Source organism: Sus scrofa, chromosome 6 (genome assembly GCF_000003025.6).
Source record: "Sus scrofa isolate TJ Tabasco breed Duroc chromosome 6, Sscrofa11.1, whole genome shotgun sequence".
Taxonomy (NCBI): domain Eukaryota; kingdom Metazoa; phylum Chordata; class Mammalia; order Artiodactyla; family Suidae; genus Sus; species Sus scrofa.
In genome coordinates this window covers 44,513,751-44,537,780 of record NC_010448.4, presented here as the reverse complement: position 1 = coordinate 44,537,780, position 24,030 = coordinate 44,513,751, and the positions used below count along the sequence as shown (strand labels likewise).

The following is a 24,030-nucleotide window of genomic DNA, read 5'->3' as shown; positions in this document are numbered from 1 at the left end:
AACCTGCATCCTCATGGATGAATTCATAACCCACAGGAACCCCCTCAGACATCTTAAGTTAAAGATTTCAGTGCCTTTCTATGTATGGGAAGATACAAGAATCTGGGGTCACTGAAGTTATTCCTTAGATTTGCAGGAACTGTATGCCAAGGCCTGCTACCTATCCGAGCCAGGTAGTGTTATTCTCCTATTTTGTTTACTGGCTGTTCACGAGGGTCCCTTTTGCTTAAACTGGAGTCGCCTAGAAGGCTCGTTCACACACAGAAGGCTGGGCCCCACCCCCAGGATGATTTCTGAATGTCTAGGTTTAGGTTATTACCAGAGAACTTCCATTTCTAGCAAATTCCCAGGTGATGCTGACGTTACTGCTTGGAGAAGCCCTGAATGAGCGCCACATTTAACGTAGGAAAATCCCGACATTAGATACTGTCCTCATTTTTCAATGTGACTCTAGGTGCTCAGGAGTCTGAGAAGTAGGGAGGCTGGCCCGCGTCCACACAGGCACCTGTGGGTGTCATGTGAACAGACCTCTGAGGACCCGCGGGATTTGGCCCCAGGCAGTCCCAGAAGTCTGGGGACAGCCCCCCCTCCCCACCCAGGAGGAAAACCACTCGGTGCAGCTCCGCCGGCGACAACGACAACCTGCAAGGTCCTCTCACCTCCCCAGCCCGCCTCCTCCACGCCGCAACCGACCAGCCTGGCCGGATGCAGGACAGAACACGCGATCCAGGAGGCTGTGCCGGTGCGTCACCGGCTGGCGCTGGGCCAATGACAGTCCGGGAGAGTGTCGTTTCTTAGGGCCGGGGAGGTGGGGGCCGGAACTTCCTGCGTTTCAGTCCAGCAAGTCATTTCCCTGGGCGGGTCGGTGCGCCCCGAGAGGTGGGCCCAGGGCCGGGGGTGGGGCTGGGCGGGTGACGCTTCCCAGGCGGCTTGTGGGACCCGGTGAGGAAGGACGGGAGGCTGGGAGCCTCCCCCGCGCCTTTTAATTAGTCGCGACCCCCTGGGACGCGGTGTCCGCCAGGGTCCCTCCGGGCCGCGCGCTCTTCGCGGCCCCAGAGGCGGCGCCCGGGCCCGGGGCGCCCTTGACCCCCGGGAGACGGACGTCCCACCTCGCCCAGGGCAAGGCCAGGCAGTGGTAGGCTGAACCTGCGACCCCCGCCTCAGTCACCTGCCTCTTAGGGGCCGCGCTGCGTCCACGGGCTGCGATGGCGGAGGCGGCGCTGATGGACCCCGCGCAGGTGAGTGGATGGGCGTCGGACCCTCACCGCTGGGACCCACGCTCACGTGCCCTGCGCTGGGGCACCAAAGATGGGCGTGGCTCAAGGAATTTCCACCTTTCTCCTCTGCTTTTGAGGGCGCCCTGGGCATGGGGTAGGGTGGGGAATCACTCACAGCCTAGGGTCCCCAATCCAGGCCAGGGAATAAATATATGGAGCTGCTCCCATTTCTGAACTCTAGCGGGATGAGGTGGGAAAGCGTTTACTAGGCACAGGAACCAGCACGTGCAAATGCCTGTAGTGTTCAGGGAGCAGGTGGGCCAAAGTCAGCCCTGGAATGGCAGGTTTGGGCCTCTGTTCTGAGAGTGTTGGGAGCCATAGAAGGTTTGAGAGCAGAGGAGGAAGATGATCCACCCCCACCCCGTGGATGAAGAGTGGAAAATGGACTGTTGAGGGTGAAGGTAGGGAGGCAGTCCATGGGAGTGGGGTGGGTGACAGGAGTTAGAAGAAGTGACTGGATTCCAGGTGTGTTTTTTAAGATTTTCTGATGTGGAGGCAGACAGAGAAAAAAAAAGAGGTGATTTCATGGCTTTTGATTTTAGCGGCTGGAAGGATGGCTGAAGCCTCAAGTGAGAAGGGGAAGTTGGTGTAGAAGGAGCAGGAAGTTAGGTTTGGATCTGAGTTCCAGAGACCCCAGAGTGGAGCTGGACACCCAGTTATGTGTGCTGGGGAGGCTTGGTTTAGGTCATGGGACACCGACTCTATACAGGAACCATAGGCAGACCATGTATAAAACAGAACTCTGAACCACAACCTGCAGCAACCTGCCCAGGAAGTCAACCTCTTTATCTACAGCAAACAACCCAGGAAGCCATCCTGCTCTAAGTTAGACTTGCAGGAAGCCAGATTGCTATCTCTAGTGACAATCCAGGAAGTTAAACAATAACTGCTCTAACTATTGGCCCCAAATGACCAGGACTTAATAACTGATGACTGGTCTAATTTTTGTTGCTACTTCCAACTCAGGCCAACCAGAGAAAGCCAGATATGTGCTCCTCACCAATCACAGAGAACACCTTGCTTCTGCTTAGCCTGCCCACAGCTTCCCTTTGCCAGCAGGGCGTACCCGAAGCCTTCCATTTTTTTCCACTTATAAAGCTTGCCCCCTCCTCTGTCTGCCTTTGAGTCTCTGCCAGAACGTAAGTGGCTGCCTCCCTTTCTATAGCAAACTCAGAACAAATAGCTTTTGCTTTTCTCATATAGTTGGTCTGTGTTAATGTTCACGGGAAACATCCAAAATGTGGCATCTGGTATGTGGACAAGGATGTAACTGTGTGTCCGGTCTAGGAGGGTGAAACTTCAGGTGACGTTAGGGGAATGGAAGAAGGAGGAAATTGGGGCCTGAGAACTACCTTGCTTGCCTGGGGACTTTGGCTGGCTTGTTTGGTATCATAAAGACGGATGAGGGAGTGGAGTTCCTTCGTGGCCTAGTGGTTAAGGATTCAGTGTTGTCACTGCTATGGCTTGGGTTCCATCCCTGACTTGGAAACTTCTGCATGCCTCAGGGTCAGCCAAAAAAGAAGAAGAAAAAAAAAACAACAACGTATATGAGGGAGAGTTCGTGTTCATGGTGGTTGGGAGGGGGGCTGTGTAGGGAAAAGTGGGCAGGTGGTCACGTTTTCCTGGGGGGCATAGATGGGAAAGGGGTGCTGAGGCTTTGTAGTATGCAGATAGTTGTGGGGGTTTTTTGTCTTTTTTTTAGATCTGCACCCATGGCATGTGGAGGTTCCCAGGCTAGGGGTCCAATCAGAGCTGCAGCTGCTGGCCTGCACCACAGCCACAGCAACACCAGAGCCGAGCCACGTCTGCAAACTATACCACAGCTCATGGCAATGCTGGATCCTCAACCTACTGAGTGAGGCCAGGGATTGAACCTGCAACCTCATGGTTCCTAGTCGGATTTGTTTCTGCTGTGCCACGACAGGAGCTCCAATGCAGATAGTTTTATAGTGAGACCTGGGCTGGTGCTCATTCAGCCACCTGCTTTCTCATCAGGCCTTTGTGGACCCTTAGGGGGGTCAGTCAGGCTGGGAAATCAACTCAGGCAAATGGGGCGAGTTGGGAAGAGCCATTAGGCCCTGGTGGGTGGGGGCAAGAGGACCAGAGAGGTTGGCTTTTGAATGAGTGGGATTGATTAGGGGACCAATGTGCAGTACAGGAGAAGAGGGCCAAGGGTGTCTGATGCGGTCCTGGATGCCAGGCAGAGGCCCAGCTGGTGAGGCCTTCACATCCAGGCTCTCTGCAGTGGGAGCCGTAGAAGACCTGGGACAGAGTGGGACAGAGTGGGATCGTGGTTGTGTTTGCCAGGAATGCTCTGGATGCTGTCGGGGAGGGGGAAACTTCCCTCTCTACCTCTCTTTTGAGTTCTTGCGGCTGGACTAATAATAAAATTAACAGAAGACACATTAACAGGAGAAAGAGAAAGAAATTTCAGTGCACATGAGGGTCTCACAGAGGTGGGACCTAAAATTGGCCAAAATAGGCAGCTTTTATACTTAGACAAAGAAACAATAACTTTGCGAGGGATTGACTGGAAAAAGAAACTTAGGTTTTGGATACCCAATTAGTGAAGTATCTAAACAGAGTTTGGGCTTCAGGTGTTAAATTAAAGAAGTAACAAGGTCTGGGTTCCCTGGCGGCTCAGTGGGTTAAGGATCCAGTGTTGTCACTGCTGTGGCTCTGGTCACTGTGTCTTGGGTTTGGTCCATGGCCCTGGAATTTTTGCATGCTGTGGGCACAGCCAAAAAAAAAAAAAAAAAAAAAAAGCCAAAGAAGAAGAAGTAATAAGATTTATTTATACAGGTTTCTCAGCCTAAATTCCCTATCTTTGGCAATAAAGGTATTCTTTACCTCCAGATGCAGGGGTGCACCTTCTACTTAAGACATTATTTCCTGTTTCAGGGGACAAAGGAGCGTCAGAATGTCCCTCTTGCCTTGGCTATTTCTTCAGTAACTTATAATAACTAAGTTATATATAATAACTAACTTATAATAATTAAATAATATATTATTTATTTACTTTTCTATTTATGGCCACACCACAGCATATAGAAATTCCTGAGCTGGGGTCTAATCCCAGCTGCATCTGCAACCACGACGCAGCTTGTGGCAACGCCAGATCCTTAAGCCACTGAGTGAGGCCGGGGTGAAACCGGCATCCTCGCAGAGACAAGGTCGGGTTCTTAACCCGCTGAGCCACAGTGGAAAGTCCTCTTCAGTAACTTGAATTCCAAATAATCCATATGCTATTAAGGCATATTTTGAGGAGGCCTACCCCCTGGCCCCAACAGTTCCCTCCTCTGAAAGTTCCTCTGAGGAGACAGAGCATGGGTTAGCAGAGTCCTGCAGTTCACTGAGCCAGGTTCGCAGTTCTGAGAACAGGTCGGTTCAGTTAAACGGTTATATATCTTTGTGTGTGTGTGTGTGGGTGTGTGTGTGTTTAGGGCTGCACCTGCAGCTTATGGAGGTTCCCAGGCTAGGGGTCTAATCAGAGCTGTAGCCGCTGGCCTACACCACAGCCACAGCAACGCCAGATCCAAGCCACATCGGTGACCTACACCACAGCTCATGGGCAACACTGGATCCTTAATCCACTGAGTGAGGCCAGGGGTTGAACCCAAGTCCTCCTGGATACTAGTTGGGTTCGTTTCCACTGCGCTACAAGGGGAGCTCCACACAGTTATGTATTATTTCCAGAGGCAGTGATACAGGTGGGCTCCCAAAGCTAGGCCTGTAGTGCAAGCAATCAGGTATTTAATGAGACACTTCTAAGGAAACAAAAGAAAAACAAAGGTTAATGATTGGAGCAGATCCAGTTTTAGGACCAAGATGCAGTCAAGAAGACTTCTAGATGTCAGGGTAGAAGCATCTTTTGCAGGTTGAAATGTCTCTGATGTCATCAGGTGTTCAGATGAGCTTTTCTTTTGTTTTTCTTTTTAGGGCTGTACCCATGGCATATGGAGGTTCCCAGGCTAGGGGTCCAATTGGAGCTGCAGCTGCCAGCCTACATCACAGACACAGCAACTCGGGATCTGAACTGAGTCTGTGACCTACTAATGCCAGATCCTTAACCCACTGAGTGGGGCCAGGGATCGAACCCGAAACCTCATGGTTCCTAGTCGGGTTTGTTTCTACTGAGCCACGACAGGAACTCCCAGGTGAGCTTTTCCAAGTGGCTCACACAGCAAGAGACACCAGGTTTGTTGAAATATGAGCTGTGGTGGCAATTCCTCTGAAGTTTATATCAAGTTGTCTACCTTCAACTTACAAGGCTTCAGGAAAAGGGCAATTTTAGTTCTCAATGATTCCAAGTCAAAAGGGTAAGAGAAAAATCGGATACGATAGTTGAGAGTTATAGCCAGATACTGGAGGAAACTAGAAAAACTCGTGTTCCAGTTCAGTTTAAATTCATGTTCCAGTTCAGTTTTCAGCTAAAACCTCAATGACAATTAGTAGCACTAGAATCTAATATCCATGAGTGTGCATTATAGTTTCCACTGAAATGTAATTTTTCTCTCTAATATCACCCCCATTTCTATCAAAGGTAGCCAAACTAGGACTAATTTGTTTGCAGAGTAAGTCTAGATTCAATAAACTTGGCCTGATTATTTACATAGGTCCAGCAAGAATAGCAACTGGCCTTATAGGCTCTTCTAAGTCTGCTTTGCTGGAACTTTTAAAATTTTATTTGGCATGTGGAAGTTCTTGGGTTCCTGGGCCAGAGACTGAACCCACACCACAGCAGCAACCCTAGCTGCTGCAGTGACAATACCGGATCCTTAACCCACTGCACCACCACAAGGGAACTCCTGCTGGAACTTTTTGTAAGGAATTTCCAGACTGAACTTTATTTATTTATTTTGTCTTTTTGCCATTTCTTGGGCCGCTCCCGCGGCATATGGAGGTTCCCAGGCTAGGGGTCTAATCGGAGCTGTAGCTGCCAGCCTACGCCAGAGCCATAGCAACACCGGATCTGAGCCACGTCTGCGACCTACACCACAGCTCATGGCAACACCGGATCGTTAACCCACTGAGCAAGGCCAGGGATCGAACCCACAACCTCATGGTTCCTAGTTGGATTCGTTAACCACTGCGCCACGACGGGAACTCCCAGACTGAACTTTAAATGGCCTCTTAAGGCCAGGAAGCCACATCAGATGTGCCCATAAAACCTATAAAACTGGGTGAATTCCTCTCTTCTTGAGGTCCCCTTAAATATCTTGAAGTTTCCTGTGCCTGCAAGGAGCCTTATTCACCTGGTAAGGCTGCTGAGAATTGCAAGGTACCAGGATGGTTTTATTGGCTCCATAAAGTCAATCTTAGTTCCTTCAAGCTGTCTGGTCTTATCTGAGTGTACATGTATCTCACTCAAATATGACATTTCGGGAGTTTCCATGTAGCTCAGTGAATGAAATATCCAGCACTGTCACTGTGGTGGCTCTGGTTGCTGCTGTGACCCAGGTTTGATCCCTGGCCTAGGAATTTCACATGCTGTGGTCCTGGCCAAAATACTACTACTACTACTACTAACAACAACAGAGACCACGATGGAAGCCATCATCTTAAAAAAAAAAAAATGACACTCCAGTCTGGGGAGTTCCTGTCATGGCTCAGTGGTTAACAAACCCAGCTAGTATCCATGAGGACACAGGTTGGGTCCCTGGCCTCACTTACTGGGTTGGGGATCTGGCGTTGCCATGTACTGTGGTGTAGGTCACAGACACAGCTCGGATCTGGCATTGCTGTGGCTGTGGCATAGGCCAGTGGCTACAGCTCTGATTGGACCCCTAGCCTGGGAACGTCCATCTGCTGCGGGTGTGCCCTAAAAAGACAAAAAAAAAAAAAAAAAAAAAAATTCCAGTCAAAGCCTTGGTGATATAACCAATGTTTCTAATTGTGTTCTATTATATGGAGAACAGATTCTTATTGAACTTATGCAAATATCTAGATTGCTAAGAAAATATGAATATTCATTAAGAGTTTCTGAACTCTGGAAATATCACATAGGGAGAAAAAGATAAGTGTTTCATTTTTGCTTACAAAGGTTTGATTTACCAAGTTGCTGAGATCTTTAAAAAATTTTTCTTGTATCTGGAAAAGATTAAAAGATCAGTAATATTTTATACATAATTCATACAAGTTGTAATCATATTCATCAGTTCCTTCAACCCCATGTAAGTAATTCTTGTTCTGCTTTGAGTCTAGTTCTTCCACAAGTTCTGTCAATCTTGCCTTATGATCAAGGGTGATAGCAATAGCGATAATGCCAAGAAATTTGCAAGGTTTTTGTGAAGGCTTCTATGATTTGCCAGTGAGGTGGGTGCCATGATCCCTGAAGACTGTGGAAAGTATACTCCAAATGGAAAATACCTTTTTTTTTTTTTTTTGGCTGAGCCTACAGCACACAGAAGTCACCTGACCAGGGATCAAAACTGCACCAAAGCAGGAACCTGAGCTGCTGCAGTGACAATGCTGGATCCTTAACCCCCTACACCACAAGGAAGCTCCAAAACACTTTTTTTTTTTTTTTAATGGGTACACCTGCCATAGGCTAGGCGCTATGGGATCCTCGACTAGGGGTTGAATTGGAGCTGTAGCTGCTGGCCTAAGCCATAGCCACAGCAACACCAGATCCTTAACACACTAAGCAAGGCCAGGGATCGAAACCACACCCTCACAGACATTATGTCAGGTTCTTAATCCACTAAGCCACAGTGGGAACTCTCAAAACACTTTTTTTTTTTTTTCTTTTAAGCCATTTCTGGAGTTCCTGTTGTGGCACAGCAGAAGCAAAAAAAAAAGAAAGAAAAGAAAAAAAAAGAAAAAGCCATTTCTTTGCCATTGTGAGCACATCAGCCTTGCAGTTAGGGAAGGCTTCAACCCATCTGGGAAACAAATACATAATCTAATAAGAAGAACATTCTGATAACCCATACTTAGTGGCAGTTAAATGAAGTCCAGCTACAGGTGCTCAAAGGGTCCAAAGTGAAGAAGTCTGAAGCCTCTGGGGACAAACAATAGTTTTTCACAGGGTGATGGACCTGACAGGTCAGACATTGCTGGTAGACTGTTTTTGCAATTTTTATAGAAATTTCCTGCCCATGTCTATTTATTTTATTTTATTTTTCGCTTTTTAGGACCACACCCACAGCATATGGAGGTTCCCAGGCTAGGGGTCGAATCGGAGCTAGAGCTGCCTGCCTACACCACAGCCACAGCTACTCAGAATCTGAGCCCCATCTACGACCCACACCACAGCTCACGGCAATGCCAGATCCCTGACCCATTGAGCGAGACCAGGGATCGAACCCGTATCCTCATGGATACTAGTCGGATTTGTTTCTGCTGTAGCACGAAGGGAACGCCTCAATGTCTATTTAAATGCATTTTAAATACACTACGGTGGGTGAAGGAATGCAAGAAAAAAAAAAAATGGTTTGCCAGGGAGCCTGGAAGAACTAAGCGGTCATCTGTTCTTATAGCCCCGATTGTTTAATTTACAGCTATTGTGGAGTTCCTGCACCCATGGTATATGGAGGTTCCCAGGCTAGGAGTCAAATCGGAGCTACAGCTGCCAGCCTACGCCACAGCCACAGCAATACCAGATCCAAGCCACATCTGCAACCAACACCATAGCATACAGCAACACCGGATCCTTTAACCCACTGAGCGAGGCCAGGGATTGAATCCACAACTTCATGGTTATTAGAACTTACGTGACAAGAGTTTCCATATCATTTAACATATCAAATATATCTAATTAGTTCAATATCTCTCATTTCATAAAGAGAGGGGATAAATCTTTGAGGCATTTCAGAGGGCCCCTGAAATATCTCACATTCTCAAAGTTAGTTCTAAGTCAAAAAAGATTTCACTTACAACTTGATTTTGGGGAAGTTTGTCAAAAATATAAAAAAATATTTGACTTAGTTAAACAGGTCACTGTGAAGCAATGCTTCATTATCCATTTAACCAAAATAACAAAGACTTCTTAGGTAAAATAAAAGTTTAGCTCTTTTAATAGTGATGGGACTAGGTTTACTTAAGTCACCTGATAAAGACAACATAGAACATAAGAATTATTTAGAAAAGACATAGATCTTTGCTTTTTTCTGGACACATTACTTAAAGGTAAAGAAAAACCTTTCATCATCTCTTATTATCAAGAGCAAGCCAATAGAAAAAAAACAAAAAAACAAAACAAACTTTGTTCTTTTAACAGAGAGAAAACCAAATTCAAATTTTACACCAGTTTGATATTAAAACATTCACTTAAATTCACTCCAGTCTTATTCATTTATGATCACACATAACATTCCTTTCCAAAGATTCCTTTATTCACAAACCTACAATTTTCTATGTCCATTTTAATGTGTCCCTTGTTTTTTCCTTTTAAGTACCAATAGGACAGCTGTTTATTATGAAAGCTCTCAATTTTTTTTTTCCTTTTAAATATAGCCAATTTAGGAGTTCCTGTCATGGCTCAGTGGTAACAAACCTGAATGGTATCAGTGAGGATGCAGGATCGATCCCTGACTTTGATCAGTGGGTTAAGGATCTGGCGTTGCTGTGAGCTGTGGTATAGGTCACAGATGCAACTCAGATCCGCATTGCTATGGCTGTGCAGCAGGTGCAGCTCTAATTCAGCCTCTAGCCTGGAAGCTTCCATATGCCACAGGTGCAGCCCTAAAAAGAGAAAAAGGAAGGAAGGAAGGAAGGAAGAAAAGAAAGAAAGAAAGAAAGAAAGAAAGAAAGAAAGAAAGAAAGAAAGAAAGAAAGAAAGAAAGAAAGAAAGAAAGAAAGAAAGAAAGGAAGGAAGAAAGAAAGAAAGAAAAAAAGAAAGAGAGAAAGAAAACAAGCAAGCAAGCCTATTTAAAAAATCTAACATCTGGCCATTGACAAGTAGGATCTTATATTAATTTCAATAGGGACTCAAACCAGTAAGTGTTTTATTACGCCTTAATCAAAGATGCAAGAGGCATCTCACAGGAAGAGTAGACAGCGCCCTCACAAGATCCACAAAGTCCACTCCCAGAGTTAGTCTAAGAAAGTAGAACCCCCTTTGTTTCTACGTGTCGTGAGAATGGTGTGAAAATGGTGTCTCCAGTGTCCCATAGAAATTCGGGGGCACTGCCAGCCGTAAACTCGATCATGTGTGCCGTCAGGCAGGCACTACTGGAATGGGACTTTTCAAGCAGTAACAATCAATGAAGGCTGAGATGCCTAAGGCCCCTTCTGGACTGGGACCCCTTGTGACAAATTCCCCTGAGAGCTGCTATGGCCAAAGCCTGGCCACCAGATGCAGCCTGGTTAAATGCACCTTCCGCATGGCAGAGACCAGAGAGAATATTCTCATGGGACACAAAGCCAAGCTCTGAGAACATAAAACAAGACATAAGGAAAAACCTCACCTTTTTTTTTTTTTTTTTAATGGAGAACCCACAGCAAAGTTTGTCTGAATAAAAGCCAGTCTGTGAGGCTGGCTCAGATGGCAGGCTCATAGGACCTGTGCCTATGTTCTTTCCTACAATTCTTCCTCATGAGAAACGGCAGACAGAGACAAAGGAAGACAGTGACCCTTCTGGGAGGTAAAGCATAAGGATTCCCTGATCGCTAATTCGAGGCACTAACCAGCTCAACAAATATTTTCTCTTTCTCTTTTACCAATCTTTTTTTTTTTTTTTTTTTTTTTGTCTTTTTAGGGCCACACCCATGGGACATGGAAGTTCCCAGGCTAGGGGTCTGATTGGAGCTGCAGCTGCTGGCTTATGCCACAGCCACAGCAACGCAGGATTCGAGCTGCATCTGCCACCTACACCACAGCTCACGGCAACACTGGATTCTTAACCCACTGAGTGAGACCAGGGATCGAACCCATGTCCTCATGGATACTAGTCAGGTTCGTTACCACTGAGCCACAACAGGAACTCCTCTCCTGCTAATCTAGAGACAGAGAAAAGGGACTCTCACCACCTTCCCTTCCACCAGACCTTGAGGGCAGAGACCGGGAGGCTGACTAGATGAGAAATCTCACCTTCTTCAGTCTTCATCAGTTGCCCAGAATCTCTCAGCTACAGCAGCCTCAGGGCAGGAAGCAGGGTCCAACTGGCCTCCTGCTTTTGTGTTGGCCATTTCTTTTGATTTTTTTTTTCCTTTTAAATTTTTATCTTGTTCTTTTATTACTTTTTAATTTTTTAAAATTATAGTTGATATACAGTGTCCTGTCAATTTCTGCAGTACAGCAAAGTGACCCGGTTACACACACACACACACACACATATATATACATTCTTTTTCTTATATTATCTTCCATCGTGTTCCATCACAAGTGATTGGATATAGTTCCCTGTGCTATGCAGCAGGACCTCGTTGCTTATCCACTCTAAATGTAATAGTTTGCATCTACTAACCCCAAACTCGCTGTCCATCCCACTCCTTCCCCTTCTCCCTTGGCAACCACAAGTCTGCTCTCCATGTCTGTGAGTCTGTTTCTGTTCTGTAGATAGGTTCATCTGTTTGTGCTGGCCATTTCTTAAGTAACTTTAATTCAAAATAATCAACATGCCATTGAGACCCATTTGGGGGTGGCTGCCCTGGGCCCCAACAATGCCATGGACAGAGTGAAAATAGGGGATCCATGGAGATGGGTCTGATGTGGGCTGGGATGGGAAGAGGCTACAGCAACGATGGGGATTCAGTGGTGATGTCCAGGGTTTGAGGAGGGTACAAGAGTGAAAGGCATGTGGGGAGTGCCTGTGAGATGCTGGCCCCGGTCCCTGGTACAGGGAACTAAGGGAGAGATTACTGGGAGGCAGAGGCATGACACTGGTGACACCAGAGGCCTGGCACTGCAGGCTCAGAGCTTAGCTGGTGTCTCTGACCGCTTGCCTGGTGTTGCTGTGGGTTGACACAGCAATCACATAAGGTGCAGAACCAGGGCTGGGATCTCTGGGTTGGGGAACTGGGGAGGAGGGTGAGTGGGGGGTAGACAGGGAGTCCTGAGGAGAGAAGCTGATCACAGCATGAATTGTCCCCCATCATGGCAGGGCTGTGTGACCTTTGAGGACGTGACCATTTACTTCTCCCAGGAGGAGTGGGGACTCCTTGATGAGGCTCAGAGACTCCTGTACTGCGATGTGATGCTGGAGAACTTTGCACTGATAGCCTCTTTGGGTAAGGCTTCCACACCCACCCAGGCGTCCCCAGCCCATCTCTGCCTGTCCTCTTTTCCTAAGAGGCAGCTCTTTCCTTCCCATAGTCAGGCCATGGGCACAGCCTCCTTCCCCACTTTCTGGCATATGTGCCCTAGGTTCCAGAGTTGAGCTGTGTGCAGGGTCCCATGCTCCTCCCTGCTGCCCTGAAGCCTTGTGGGGAAGGGTCCCAGAAGGCAGAGTCTTGCAGTCACCCCCGTGGATCCTGTCTGAGTCAGCCACTGCCCACCTGGGTGATCATCCAAATCTTATTTTTTTCTTTTTTTTTTTAGGGCCACATGTGCTGCACATGGAAGTTCCTGGGCTAGGGGTCAAATAGGAGCTTCAGTCACCAGCCTACACAACAGCCATAGCAATGCCAGATCTAAGCCACATCTGCAATCTACATCACAGCTCGTGGCAACGCCGGACCCTTAACCCACTGAGTGAGGCCAGGGATTGAACCCACATCTTAATGGACATTAGTTAGGTTCTTAACCCACTGAGCCATGACGGGAACTCCTGATCATCCAGATCTGACATTTCTATTCTGCTTCTTTCCTGTAGTTCACACTTCCTGAGGCCTGACTGCCAGGAATTCTAGGCACTGTTGGGGTTGCTACTTTCCCTGAGCACTGGCGAGTTCCTACCAGACTTCTTTCTGTGTTTCTTTTGTGATATTTTGTTTTCTTTCCTGTGGTCTGTTGTGGAGTAGTTCACCTGGGCCAGTGCTGGCCCCTTACCTCCCCTGTCTTTCCCTTAGGACTTACCTCTTTCAGGTCCCATGTGGTTGCCCAGCTGGAGATGGGGGCAGAGCCCTGGGTGCCTGACCGAGTGGACATGACTTCTGCCATGGCAAGAGGGGCGTATAGAGGGTGTGGCTTGGGTAAGTGGGAGATGGGGGAGCATGTGACATCATTGCTGTCTTCAAATCACACCAGCAGCTTTTCTTGTGTCTATCACTGTTTGGGTATGAAAGGCAGTGGGCTTATGACTCTTCTACTGTTACTTTCCTGTTCTTGACACATTGCCCACTTGTCAATTCTACTCTGATGTGGGGTCCCTTGCTATGCCCCACTTTTTTGGTGTCTACATCTCCTTCTTTCCACAGCTCCCTCTGCAATAATCTCCATTGTGGGCCTACATTTAATGTAAGATGTGCACATTTCCTCTGATAGTTCTTGAGCACCAGTTATCCAATTGCAATCAGATTTTCCTGGTCCTGGACACAGGCCAGCAGCCAGGGACCTTCTGAAAAACCTTTATAGAGAAGTGAGCTGGAGACCCTGCCTGATACTATGTCCATCCTTGTGTCCTTGCTCCTGGTAAGGCCCTTCCTCTCTTGGACCTTTCCAGGCACAGTACTGAAGAGACCATTCCCTATTCTGATCTCAGGCTTCCCATCTTGCCAACAGTCTCATGGACTCGTTTGTGGGTCACACTGGCATTTGTGATTGGGTTGCTTCCTTCCATGAAAATCAACATGAATGTCAGCAGCATTTCTCTACTTGCAGATTTCTGCTTCAGGACAGAGGGTGAGGAGTCCTCTTCTGAGCTTAGTGTCTCTGTAGAAGTGTCACGGGACATGAATTCCAAGTTGGTTCCATCCATCCAGAAGGACGACCCCTGTGACAGGTGTGGCCTACACTTGAAAGACATTTTACACCTGACTGAACACCAGGCAACAGCCCCCAGGCGGAAACCACATGTGTGTGAGGCCTATCAGAGAGAGTTCAAGTTCAGTGCTCGCCTTCACCAGCCACAAATGCAACAGAATGTGGACAAGCCTATGGGAAGGAATGAAAGCAGGGCCTTATTTATGAAGGGCTGCAGAGATGACACATCAAAGAATGCTTTTATCCCAAGGGACAGTGGGAAGGCCTTTGTGGCCAAATGTGATTTCCTCCAGCATCAGGCCACTCCCAATGTGGGGGAGGCACACCTGAGCTCCAAAGGCGTGGGGCATTTTCCCACTGTGCAATGTAGTAAGAAGTGCAGTAAACTTGAGAATGCTCCCAGTGAGAAGCCCACACTTGTTCAGCAGAGAACCCACACTGGAGAAAGGCCTTATGAGTGCAGCAAATGTGGGATATTCTTTAGCTATGCCACTAGCCTCTTTCAACACCAGAGAGATCACAACAGAGGAAAGCCTTATGAGTGCTGTGAGTGTGGGAAATTCTTTAGCCAGCACTCCAGTCTCGTCAAACATCAAAGAGTTCACACTGGTGAGAGCCCTCACGTGTGCAGTGAATGTGGGAAATTCTTTAGCCGAAGCTCTAATCTCATTCAACATAAGAGGGTTCACACTGGAGAAAAGCCTTATGAGTGCAGTGAATGTGGGAAATTCTTCAGCCAACGCTCCAACCTCATTCATCACAAGAGGGTTCATACTGGTAAAAGTGCTCATGAGTGCAGTGAATGTGGGAAATCCTTCAACTGCAACTCTAGCTTAATTAAACATTGGAGAGTTCACACTGGAGAAAAACCTTACAAGTGCAACGAATGCGGGAAATTCTTTAGCCACTTTGATGGACTCATTCAACATCAGATAGTTCACACTGGTGAGCGGCCCTTTGGGTGCAGCATATGTGGGAAAGCCTTCAGCCGAAGCTCTGATTTCATGAAACATCAGCGAGTCCACACTGGTGAACGGCCTTATGAATGCAGAGAATGTGGGAAATTGTTTAGCCAAAGCTCCAGCCTCAATAGCCATCGGAGACTTCACACTGGTGAGCGGCCTTATCAGTGCCCTGAATGTGGGAAATTCTTTAGCCAACGCTCCAGCTTCAATAACCATCGGAGACTTCACACTGGTGAGCGGCCTTATGAGTGCCTTGAATGTGGGAAAACCTTCAGACAAAGTTCTAATTTGAGGCAGCACCAGAAAGTTCACAAACCAGAGAAGCCATATAAGTGCCATGAATGTGGAAAAGCTTTCAGCCAGAGGTCTACCCTCATCCGGCATCAGAAAATTCATGCTAGAGAAAGGACTTCGGGGAATGTGCTCCCTCCTTCTTCAACACAAAGGCACACACTAGAGATTGGCTCTGAGAGTGGTCTTTATTAGGGAGCTTTCAGGCAGAAGTTGAACTTTGTTTATCCAGATATCAATGCTGGAGAGATTCCCAATGGATACTAGATATGTTGGAAGCTTTCTGGAGCAAGGTTACATTTTCTGACCATGGACTTTGTCAGAGTTTTGTCACTGCTAGTGTCTGTGGCAGAAGCCTTCTCCGGTGTACCCACTGGCAGGTCTCCAGAGTGTGTGTCAGCTACACCCTGTTTTCTCAGGCCTCTGTTTCCTTTTTCTAAGAGGTAATTGCGAGTAGCTTGATGCCACAAGATGTCATTCCCTCCCACTGTGACTGGCTTAGCTGTGGACATGACTTACCTTGGGCTGTGAAGACCTGAGCTGGGTCCTACTGGCAGCTTGCAGAGGTTTCCCTTTTTCAAGGACATTGTTGATCTTGTAAGATGCTCATTATGGATTCATCCAACTTCCATACCACCCATCCAAACAATTATTTACTTTACATCCTTCTGGTTTGGGTGATAAGAGCCTTACTGATAAAGACACTTTTAATCTCTTGTGTTCTGATAACTGTGTGGAGTAGGCTGAGAACAAAATGAAGATCTACCAAACCAAAGGGTGTCTCCAAAATTATTGCTTCAGGGAAGAGTAGGATGGTAGAGAACAGTCCTCAGGCCAGACTTGGCCTCATTTGTGTTGCTACCCAAGGCCTCCAAGGGAAGCTTGTAGGGCTTTGTGGGCCTAATGTTGTGGTCTGAGTGGCATGAACTTTTGTGGATTATAGATTACCCTGAGGAAGCAGAGACTGTACAACCTTCAGTGCACCTGGAAGCAGCATTATTTGGGCCCCTTGTTTCCTGGGGATGCCTCCTATTCTCTAGCACTGTTGAGTAGACACATTTTACCTGGCCCCTGCCAAGGAATTATATACCTTGATGCCTAACAGCCAGTAATATGTAACCTGCTGTAAGACTTACTGGGTCCAGTTAACAAACAGGGTATCTATCTGTTTTAAAAGTGTATCCACAAATGTTCCCTTAAATGTGACTGTGCAAGATTTGGGATTTGCAGAAGTTTTCAGGACCTCCAGACTTCTGTCCTATAACTAAGGGCACTGGCAGAGCAAATAATCTAAATGTTTTGTGGATTACTACAGGCTCTCTGCATTATTTATGTCAAAGCCATTGCTGTGTTGGTAGGAAAATGGGGATTAAGAGAAGGCAGATCCTGTACACCACGGATAAGGCATTAGAGACACAGCTAGCCATCTTTGCTGCCAACACATGAGGAGCAAGGTAGTAGTTAATATGAGGTTGCCAAATCTTCAAGTTTTCTAAAATGAGTGGGAGATCAGGTTTTTTATGTGCAAGAGTTTCTTTTTAATGCTTTGTTGAGATATAATGTTCATGCAATAATAGGCTGTACTTATTAAATGTGTACAATCTAAGTTTTTAAATATGTATACACTCAGGGAGCCAACACTATAATTATGATAGTGAACCTATCCCTCACCTGCAAAGCTACCTCATGCCCCTTTACTACCCCTCCTTGCCTTCCCCAGGAAAACCATTGATTTACCTTTTTTCACTATAGATTTGTTTGCCTTTCTTAGAGTTTTATACAATTGGAATCATAAAGTATTTCTACTCTATTTTTTGACCTGTTTTCTTTCATAGAGCATAATCATCTTGAGCATCATCCATTCTGTATATGTGAATAGTTCATTCCTTTTACTGCTGAATAGTGCTCTACTGAATGAATATTTTTTTAATGAAAAAAAATCTTGTAAAATACACAACATAAATTTTACTATCTTAACCATTGTTAGGTGTACAGTTCAGTGGTATTAAGTACAGTCATATTGTACAACCATCACAATCATTTATCTCCAGTTTTCATTTTGCAAAACTGAAACTATACCTATTAAACAGTAACTCCCTATTGCCCCCTGCCCCAAGCCCCTGGAAACCAACATTCTACTTTCTGTAACTGAATTTGACTACTCTAGTTACTTCTTATATTGTTTATTTTTATTTTTTACTTTTTGCTTTTTAGGGCCACTCCTGTGGCATATGGAGGTTCCCAGGTTAGGGGTCGAATCGGAGCTATAGCTGCTGGCCTACACCACAGCCATAGCAATGCTGAATCCAAGCCATGTCTGCGACTTATATCATACTCATGGCAACGCTGGATCCTCAACCCACTGAGCAAGGCCAGGGATCAAACCCACAACCTCATGGTTTCTAGTCGGATTTGTTTCCACTGTGCCACAACAGGAGCTCCTATGGTTACCCCTTATAAATGGAGTTATATATTATTTGTCATTTTGTGACTGACTTATTTGACTTAGCATAATATCCTCAAGGTTCATTTATTTTGTAGCATGTGTCAGAATTACCTTCCTTTTTAGCTGAATAATATGCAATAACAGGCTGTACGTATTTATATACGCATATGTATATGCCATATTTTACTTATTCATTCATCCCTCAATGGATACTTGATTTCCCCCCACCTTTTGGATACTGTAATTAAGGCTGCTATGAAATGGGTGTACAGATATCTCTTTGAAACACTGCTTTCTATATACTTAAAAGTGGAGTTACTAGATCATATAGTAAATATATTTTCAATGTTTTGAGGAAACTCCATACTGTTTCCCACAGTGGCTATACAATTTTACTTTTTTTTTTTTGGCCACACCTGTGGCACGCTGAAGTTCCCAGGCCAGGGACCAAACCCATGCCACAGAAGTGACAATGCTAGATCCTTAATCTGCTGAGCCATCAGGGAACTCCAAATTGTACATTTTTAACAAGGGTTCTAATTTTTCCACAAGCTCCCTAACACTTTTTTTTTTATAGTATCTATCCTGATGGGTATAAAGTAGTATCTCATTGTTTTGATTTGTTTTCCTATAATGATTCATGACAGTAACTATCATTTCAAGTGCTTATTGGTCTTATTGGTATATCTTCTTTAGAAAAATATCTATTCGAATCCTTTCTCCATTTTTGAATTGGATTTTTGTATTCTGTTGCTGAGTTCTGGGAATTCCTATACATGCTGAGATTATATCAGTAGAAACAATGCTAACTGGACTAAAGGAAACAGAAAGTGGGACAAAATTAGAAACGAAAGAGGAGAAATTACAGCTGATATCACAGAGATGCAAAAAAAAAAAATGAGAGAATACTAGGAACAGTTTATATGCCAACCAATTGACAACCTAGAAGAAATGAATAAATTCCTAGAAACATATCAGCTTCCAAAACTGAATCTGGAAGAAACAGATAATCTGAACAGACCAATCACTAGCAGTAAAATTAAATCAGTAATAAAAAAAAAACTCCCAACAAAAAAAAGTCACAGGGAAATTCTACCAAACATATAAAGAAGAGCTAATACCTATCCTTCTCAGACTATTCAAAAAAAATAGAAGCGAGAACACTCCCAAATTCATTCTATGAGGCCATCATTACCCTGACACCAAAGCCAGACAAAGACACCAAAAAGGAAGAAAATTACAGGCTAACATCTCTAATGAATATAGATGCAGAAAATCTTCAACAAAATATAAGCAAACCAAATTTCAACAACATATAAAAAGGATCATACACCATGATCAAGTGATATTTATTCCAGGAATGCAATGATGGTTCAATACCTGCAAATGTAATAAACCACATTAACAAAATGAAGAATAAAAATCACATGATTATCACAATAGATGCAGAAAAGGCATTTGATAATTCAACATCCATTCATGATTAAAAAACCTCACATCAAAGTTGGTATGGGGGAACATATCTCAACATAATAAAGGCCATTTATGACAATCCCACAGCTAACATCACAGTCAATTGTGAAAAGCTATAAACTTTTCCTCTTTGATCAGGAATAAGCCAAGAATGTCCATTCTTTCCATTTTTATTTAAAAAGGATTGGAGTTCTAACCACAGCAATCAGAAAACAAAAAGAAAGTAAGGCATCCAAATTGGAAGAGAAGTAAAACTGTTACTACTACTAGAAGACTTGATACTACATATAGGAGCTCTAAGTCTCAAAAAAAAAAAAAAAACAAAAACTGGGAGTTCCCGTCGTGGCGCAGTGGTTAACGAATCTGACTAGGAACCATGAGGTTGCGGGTTCGGTCCCTGCCCTTGCTCAATGGGTTAACGATCCGGCGTTGCCGTGAGCTGTGGTGTAGGTTGCAGATGCGGCTCGGATCCCGCGTTGCTGTGGCTCTGGCGTAGGCCGGTGGCTACAGCTCCGATTCAACCCCTAGCGTGGGAACCTCCATATGCCGCGGGAGCGGCCCAAGAAATAGCAACAACAACAACAACAGCAAAAAAAGACAAAAAAGCCAAAAAAAAAAAAAAAACTATTAGAACTAATAAATAAAAAAAAGAACTAATAAATAAATTCAGTAAAGCCTCAGCATACAAGATTAAAATACAGGAGTTCCCATTGTGGCTCAGTAACAATGAACCCAACTAGTATCTGTGAGGACGTGGATTCAATCCAGGGCTTTGCTCAGTGGGTTAAGGACCCAACATTGCTGTGAGCTGCGGTGTAGGTGGTAGATGCAGCTTGGATTCTGCATTGCTGTGGCTGTGGTGTAGGCCAGCAGCTATTGCTCCGATTCAACCCCTGCCTGAGAACTTCCATATGCTGCAGGTGTGGCTGTAAAAAGAAAAAAAAAAATTACTTCAAAATAAAAATTTTTTTAAATTCAAAGAAATTTCAAACTGCTGTATATAATCATACTAATAAAATTAAGGGAATTTTTATTTTGAAAGAAAAATGTTATTAGCTTAAGTAAGCATAAATGCAAATATAAAACCACAGAATTGAGTAGAAACTCTGCATTTCTAAACTGGTTAAAAAATATCAGAATAAACTCAGAATACATTTAATGTTTACAGAATAGGTATATATTGCCTTTTCCATTGATAAGATCTAACTACAACCCAGTAGGAATTAGCGCTCCCTCAGACTGAGGGGGGAGATATTTATTGACTTATACTATTTCTTGAAAGTTAACATTTTACCAACATTTACACAACAGTCTTTTTTCTTTTCTTTGTTTTTAAAGCCACACCAGTAGCATATGGAAGTCCCCAGGCTGGGGATTGAATCAGAGCCACAGCAATGCCAGATCCAAGCTGCATCTTTGATCTACACCACAGCTCACAGCAACAATGGATCCCCCATCCACTGAGAGAGGTCAGGGATCGAATCCAAATCCTCGTGGATACTAGTCAGATTCATTTCTGCTGTTCCATATTGCGAACTCCAACAGTCATATTTAGATAGTAATCTAACACTTGGCGTTTATTACAGAGCATTTATATTAGATTAATTTAAAGGACATTCTTTCTTTGGAAGGCATATTGAAGTTGCTCATGGTATGGTAAGTGCTTTCTGCAATTTAAATAAAATGTAACAATGACATTAATGTTTTTAATAGAAAACAGTAGACTTCTTATAAATAAAAAAACTTCAAATAGTTGGATCAGAAAAGCTCAGGCATGGAGGAACACAGCCAACCGGTAATGATCTTTCAATTTTCTGTGGACACCACTCAGGGAATAGAGGATGAATTATACAGGAGGGTTAAGTAGAGGTTTGTCAAGGGAGGTTTCACTGAGAAATAATAAATGGATAAATATGCTTCTTAAAGAATATACATCAATTAATAACGCTGCTTACTCCTTGAGTTCTTGAAACAGGAGAGGAGTAGTAGAGTATTTAGACAGAAAACATTCATATTAATTTTGTAAACGTACGGACTTATTTAAAATGTTTGTAAACATAACTTTTAAAAGAGTGATTAAATTAGATGGATAATTTCAGGAAAAAACTAGCAGCGTGTATATATATGATATCTATTAGGAGTTTATCTAAGAAGCGAAGTAAGCTAAGGGTCAGAGAGAAAGAACCAGAAATCATGTGCAAGATAAATATGTAAACAAACAGGGAGGTCTTATGACTGGGAGGGAGAAAGCACACAGTTCATGCAAATGAGAGACAACTTTGCAGGAGCCTGTGGTTCTTCAATCAGCTGTGGTCACTGGCCCCTCCTGTCCTGGAGATGCTGGAGATACTCAAGGACAAATAAAGACTCATGTTTTTCCCCTGATCACAGGAGACTCTATCAGAGGCCAAATTATATATATTGTGGTCTCTGAGATGGAGATAAGCAAATATCCATTACAGTGTTCTCTGGGCAGAATTCATTTGTGAGAACAAACTGTTATAATGAATGTGTTCGGGGATGAAGGGTGATTACATTAGAAATTTGTATTTTGCAGAGGAGAATGTGAGTTCCTTGTTGGGTTAGAAGAATAATTAGATTCTCAAAAGAATTTGAAAACTTTTTTTTTTCTTTCTTTTCAGGGTGGCACCTGCAGCATATGGAAGTTCCCAGGCTAGGGGTTGAATCAAAGCTACAGCTGCTGGCCTACACCACAGCCATAGCAACGCAGGATCTGAGCCATGTCTGCAACCTACACCATAATTCACAGCAACGCCAGATCCTTAACCCACTGAACCTGTGTCCTCATGGATACTAGTCATACTGAGCCACAACAGGAACTCCAAAATCACAAATATTTTTGAGAAGTTATTAATCTCCTTTAACCACAACAGACTCTCCAAGGAGGGGAGAATAACTCTCCCCTCCAAAAATCCCTCTCTACATATCAGAAAATGCCCTTTAGACACCAAATGACCATACCACAGATCCCAGAGCTAATGATCATTATATTATTGCTCTTTATTTGTGTTTAGAGTGAAGAGCTTAGCATAAAAATAGTGATGTTATAGGTGTTTGACTGGTCAGGGCCAAGATGGAAGAGATTTCAGACAGGGCTACATCAGGGGAGAGGGAGGAAGAATGCCCAGAAGCTCTAAAGAAGGCAGAATGACTTAACGGTGTGACTCTGGAACCCTCAGAAAGCTCTTTCTGGTCTCTACCAGTAATAGGTTGTTCTAAACTAGGAAAGCAGAATTTCTTGTCCATATATTTCTCACTGCATCTCCTGAGATATATTCTATTTCTTCAAAGTTTCATATGTTTATCTGAAAAGAATAGCCACTTACCAAATTGTGTTTCTTGCTAAGACAGCAGCTACTAAATTGTGTTTCTTGCTAAGACAGCAGCTACTAAATTGTGTTTCTTGCTAAGATAGCAGCTGTATCGTACCATCTTGTTTATCTGTAAAGAGGAGGCATCTGAACCCTGAGATAGGTTTGGGATTCCACATGTCAGGTCCTGGGAAGTGATTATCATTTCATCTATAGGTTCAGTGACAGGGACTGCATGGGGAATTAAGACGATCTCTGAAAAAAACGTGTGAAGTGAAAAGTTCCCAGAAAGCCATTAATGCTGATCAATGAAATTATCCAAAAAGAATGGCATGAATAGCTACAGAAAAAAATTATCTGTCAAGTCTGAGAAAAGATAAGTCTTAATGAGAGGCAAGTACAGAATGCTGAGCTCTGAGAAGTGAGGAAATTAGTTGAGAGAATGGCCATACTGGAATCATGGCTTATTAAATTTCTGTTCTTTCAAAACATGAATCATTTCTATTCCTGATAATATTGACCAATGAAAAACTTGGAAGGAAAGGAATGATAAGGGTAGCATTAGAGAGAGGAACCAAGAGGTGGGAGGTAAGCTGCCTTTTCTAAGGGTTCCATTGTTTCGAGCAGTACTTACTGAGCATCTACTCTGGTGCAGCTGCGGTTCTAGAAGCACCTTCTAGATACATTCGTTATGCACATCAGTGAACAAACCTACAAAGAAATGTGTCCACCTGCAGCCTTCAATTGTATTGAGGGAAGCAGACAATAAGTAATGAAGAAAATGTTATAAGTTATACAGTACCTTATAAGGTGAAAGTACAATGAAAAAGAAAAAATGAACAGCTGAACTGTGTAATGACGTACATTTGGAATAGAATGAATTCCTGTTGCCACAGGGAACAGAAGGGGCGGGGTTAGTCTCAGTGAGAAATGATATTTGAGCAAATACTTAAAGGAGATGAGAGAGTGATTTGAATCACATGGAGTTGTTCCATGAAGAAGAAATGGCCAGAACAATATGCCTTTGGGAGAAGATGACCACATCCATTGACTAGTAAACGTAGGAGTACAAAACCCAGGGCTTCCTCTCCAACTCAGGACCACATTGAAGATCTTCCCAGATCCAGAGCTTCCTGTGGGGTTGGCTGAGGCCATCACTATTTTTGCGTAACAGCTCAACTTCTCCCTCTGCCCAATCCTGTTTATTTCCTTTGCCTCCCACAACTGTCACTCCAAATAACTGCCTTGTGTGGCCATTGCCATCTCCGTATCTGCTTCCTTGAGAACCCAGATTTAGGTCTGGCAATTTAACATTACCAAATATTTGGCTGAATTGTCAGCAGACAGCACTGGCTTCATTTTAGAGTCCTGCCTGGACCCGTAGGGAAGGTCTCCAGGGCTGAGCCTGCTGGATCAGATACCGTCTCTTCGCAGCGATGGA

General features: G+C 44.4%; 1 protein-coding gene across 6 annotated transcripts; it reads left to right on the top strand.

The window, feature by feature from the left end:
* ZNF792 (zinc finger protein 792) lies at positions 614-19,584 on the top strand. 6 transcript variants are annotated; one of them, XM_021097143.1, is made up of 5 exons: positions 842-1,238; positions 10,713-10,864; positions 12,323-12,449; positions 13,230-13,352; positions 13,981-17,148. In XM_021097143.1, the coding sequence occupies exons 3-5, from the start codon at positions 12,416-12,418 to the stop codon at positions 15,531-15,533; spliced, it is 1,710 nt and encodes a 569-aa protein (XP_020952802.1). In that variant the 5' UTR covers positions 842-1,238; positions 10,713-10,864; positions 12,323-12,415; the 3' UTR covers positions 15,534-17,148. The 6 variants fall into 6 exon arrangements, with proteins under 6 accessions (XP_005664528.1, XP_013853747.1, XP_020952802.1 ...); XM_005664471.3 differs by lacking the exon at positions 10,713-10,864 and having other exon boundaries at positions 614-1,238; positions 13,981-19,584; XM_021097145.1 differs by lacking the exon at positions 10,713-10,864 and having other exon boundaries at positions 13,246-13,352.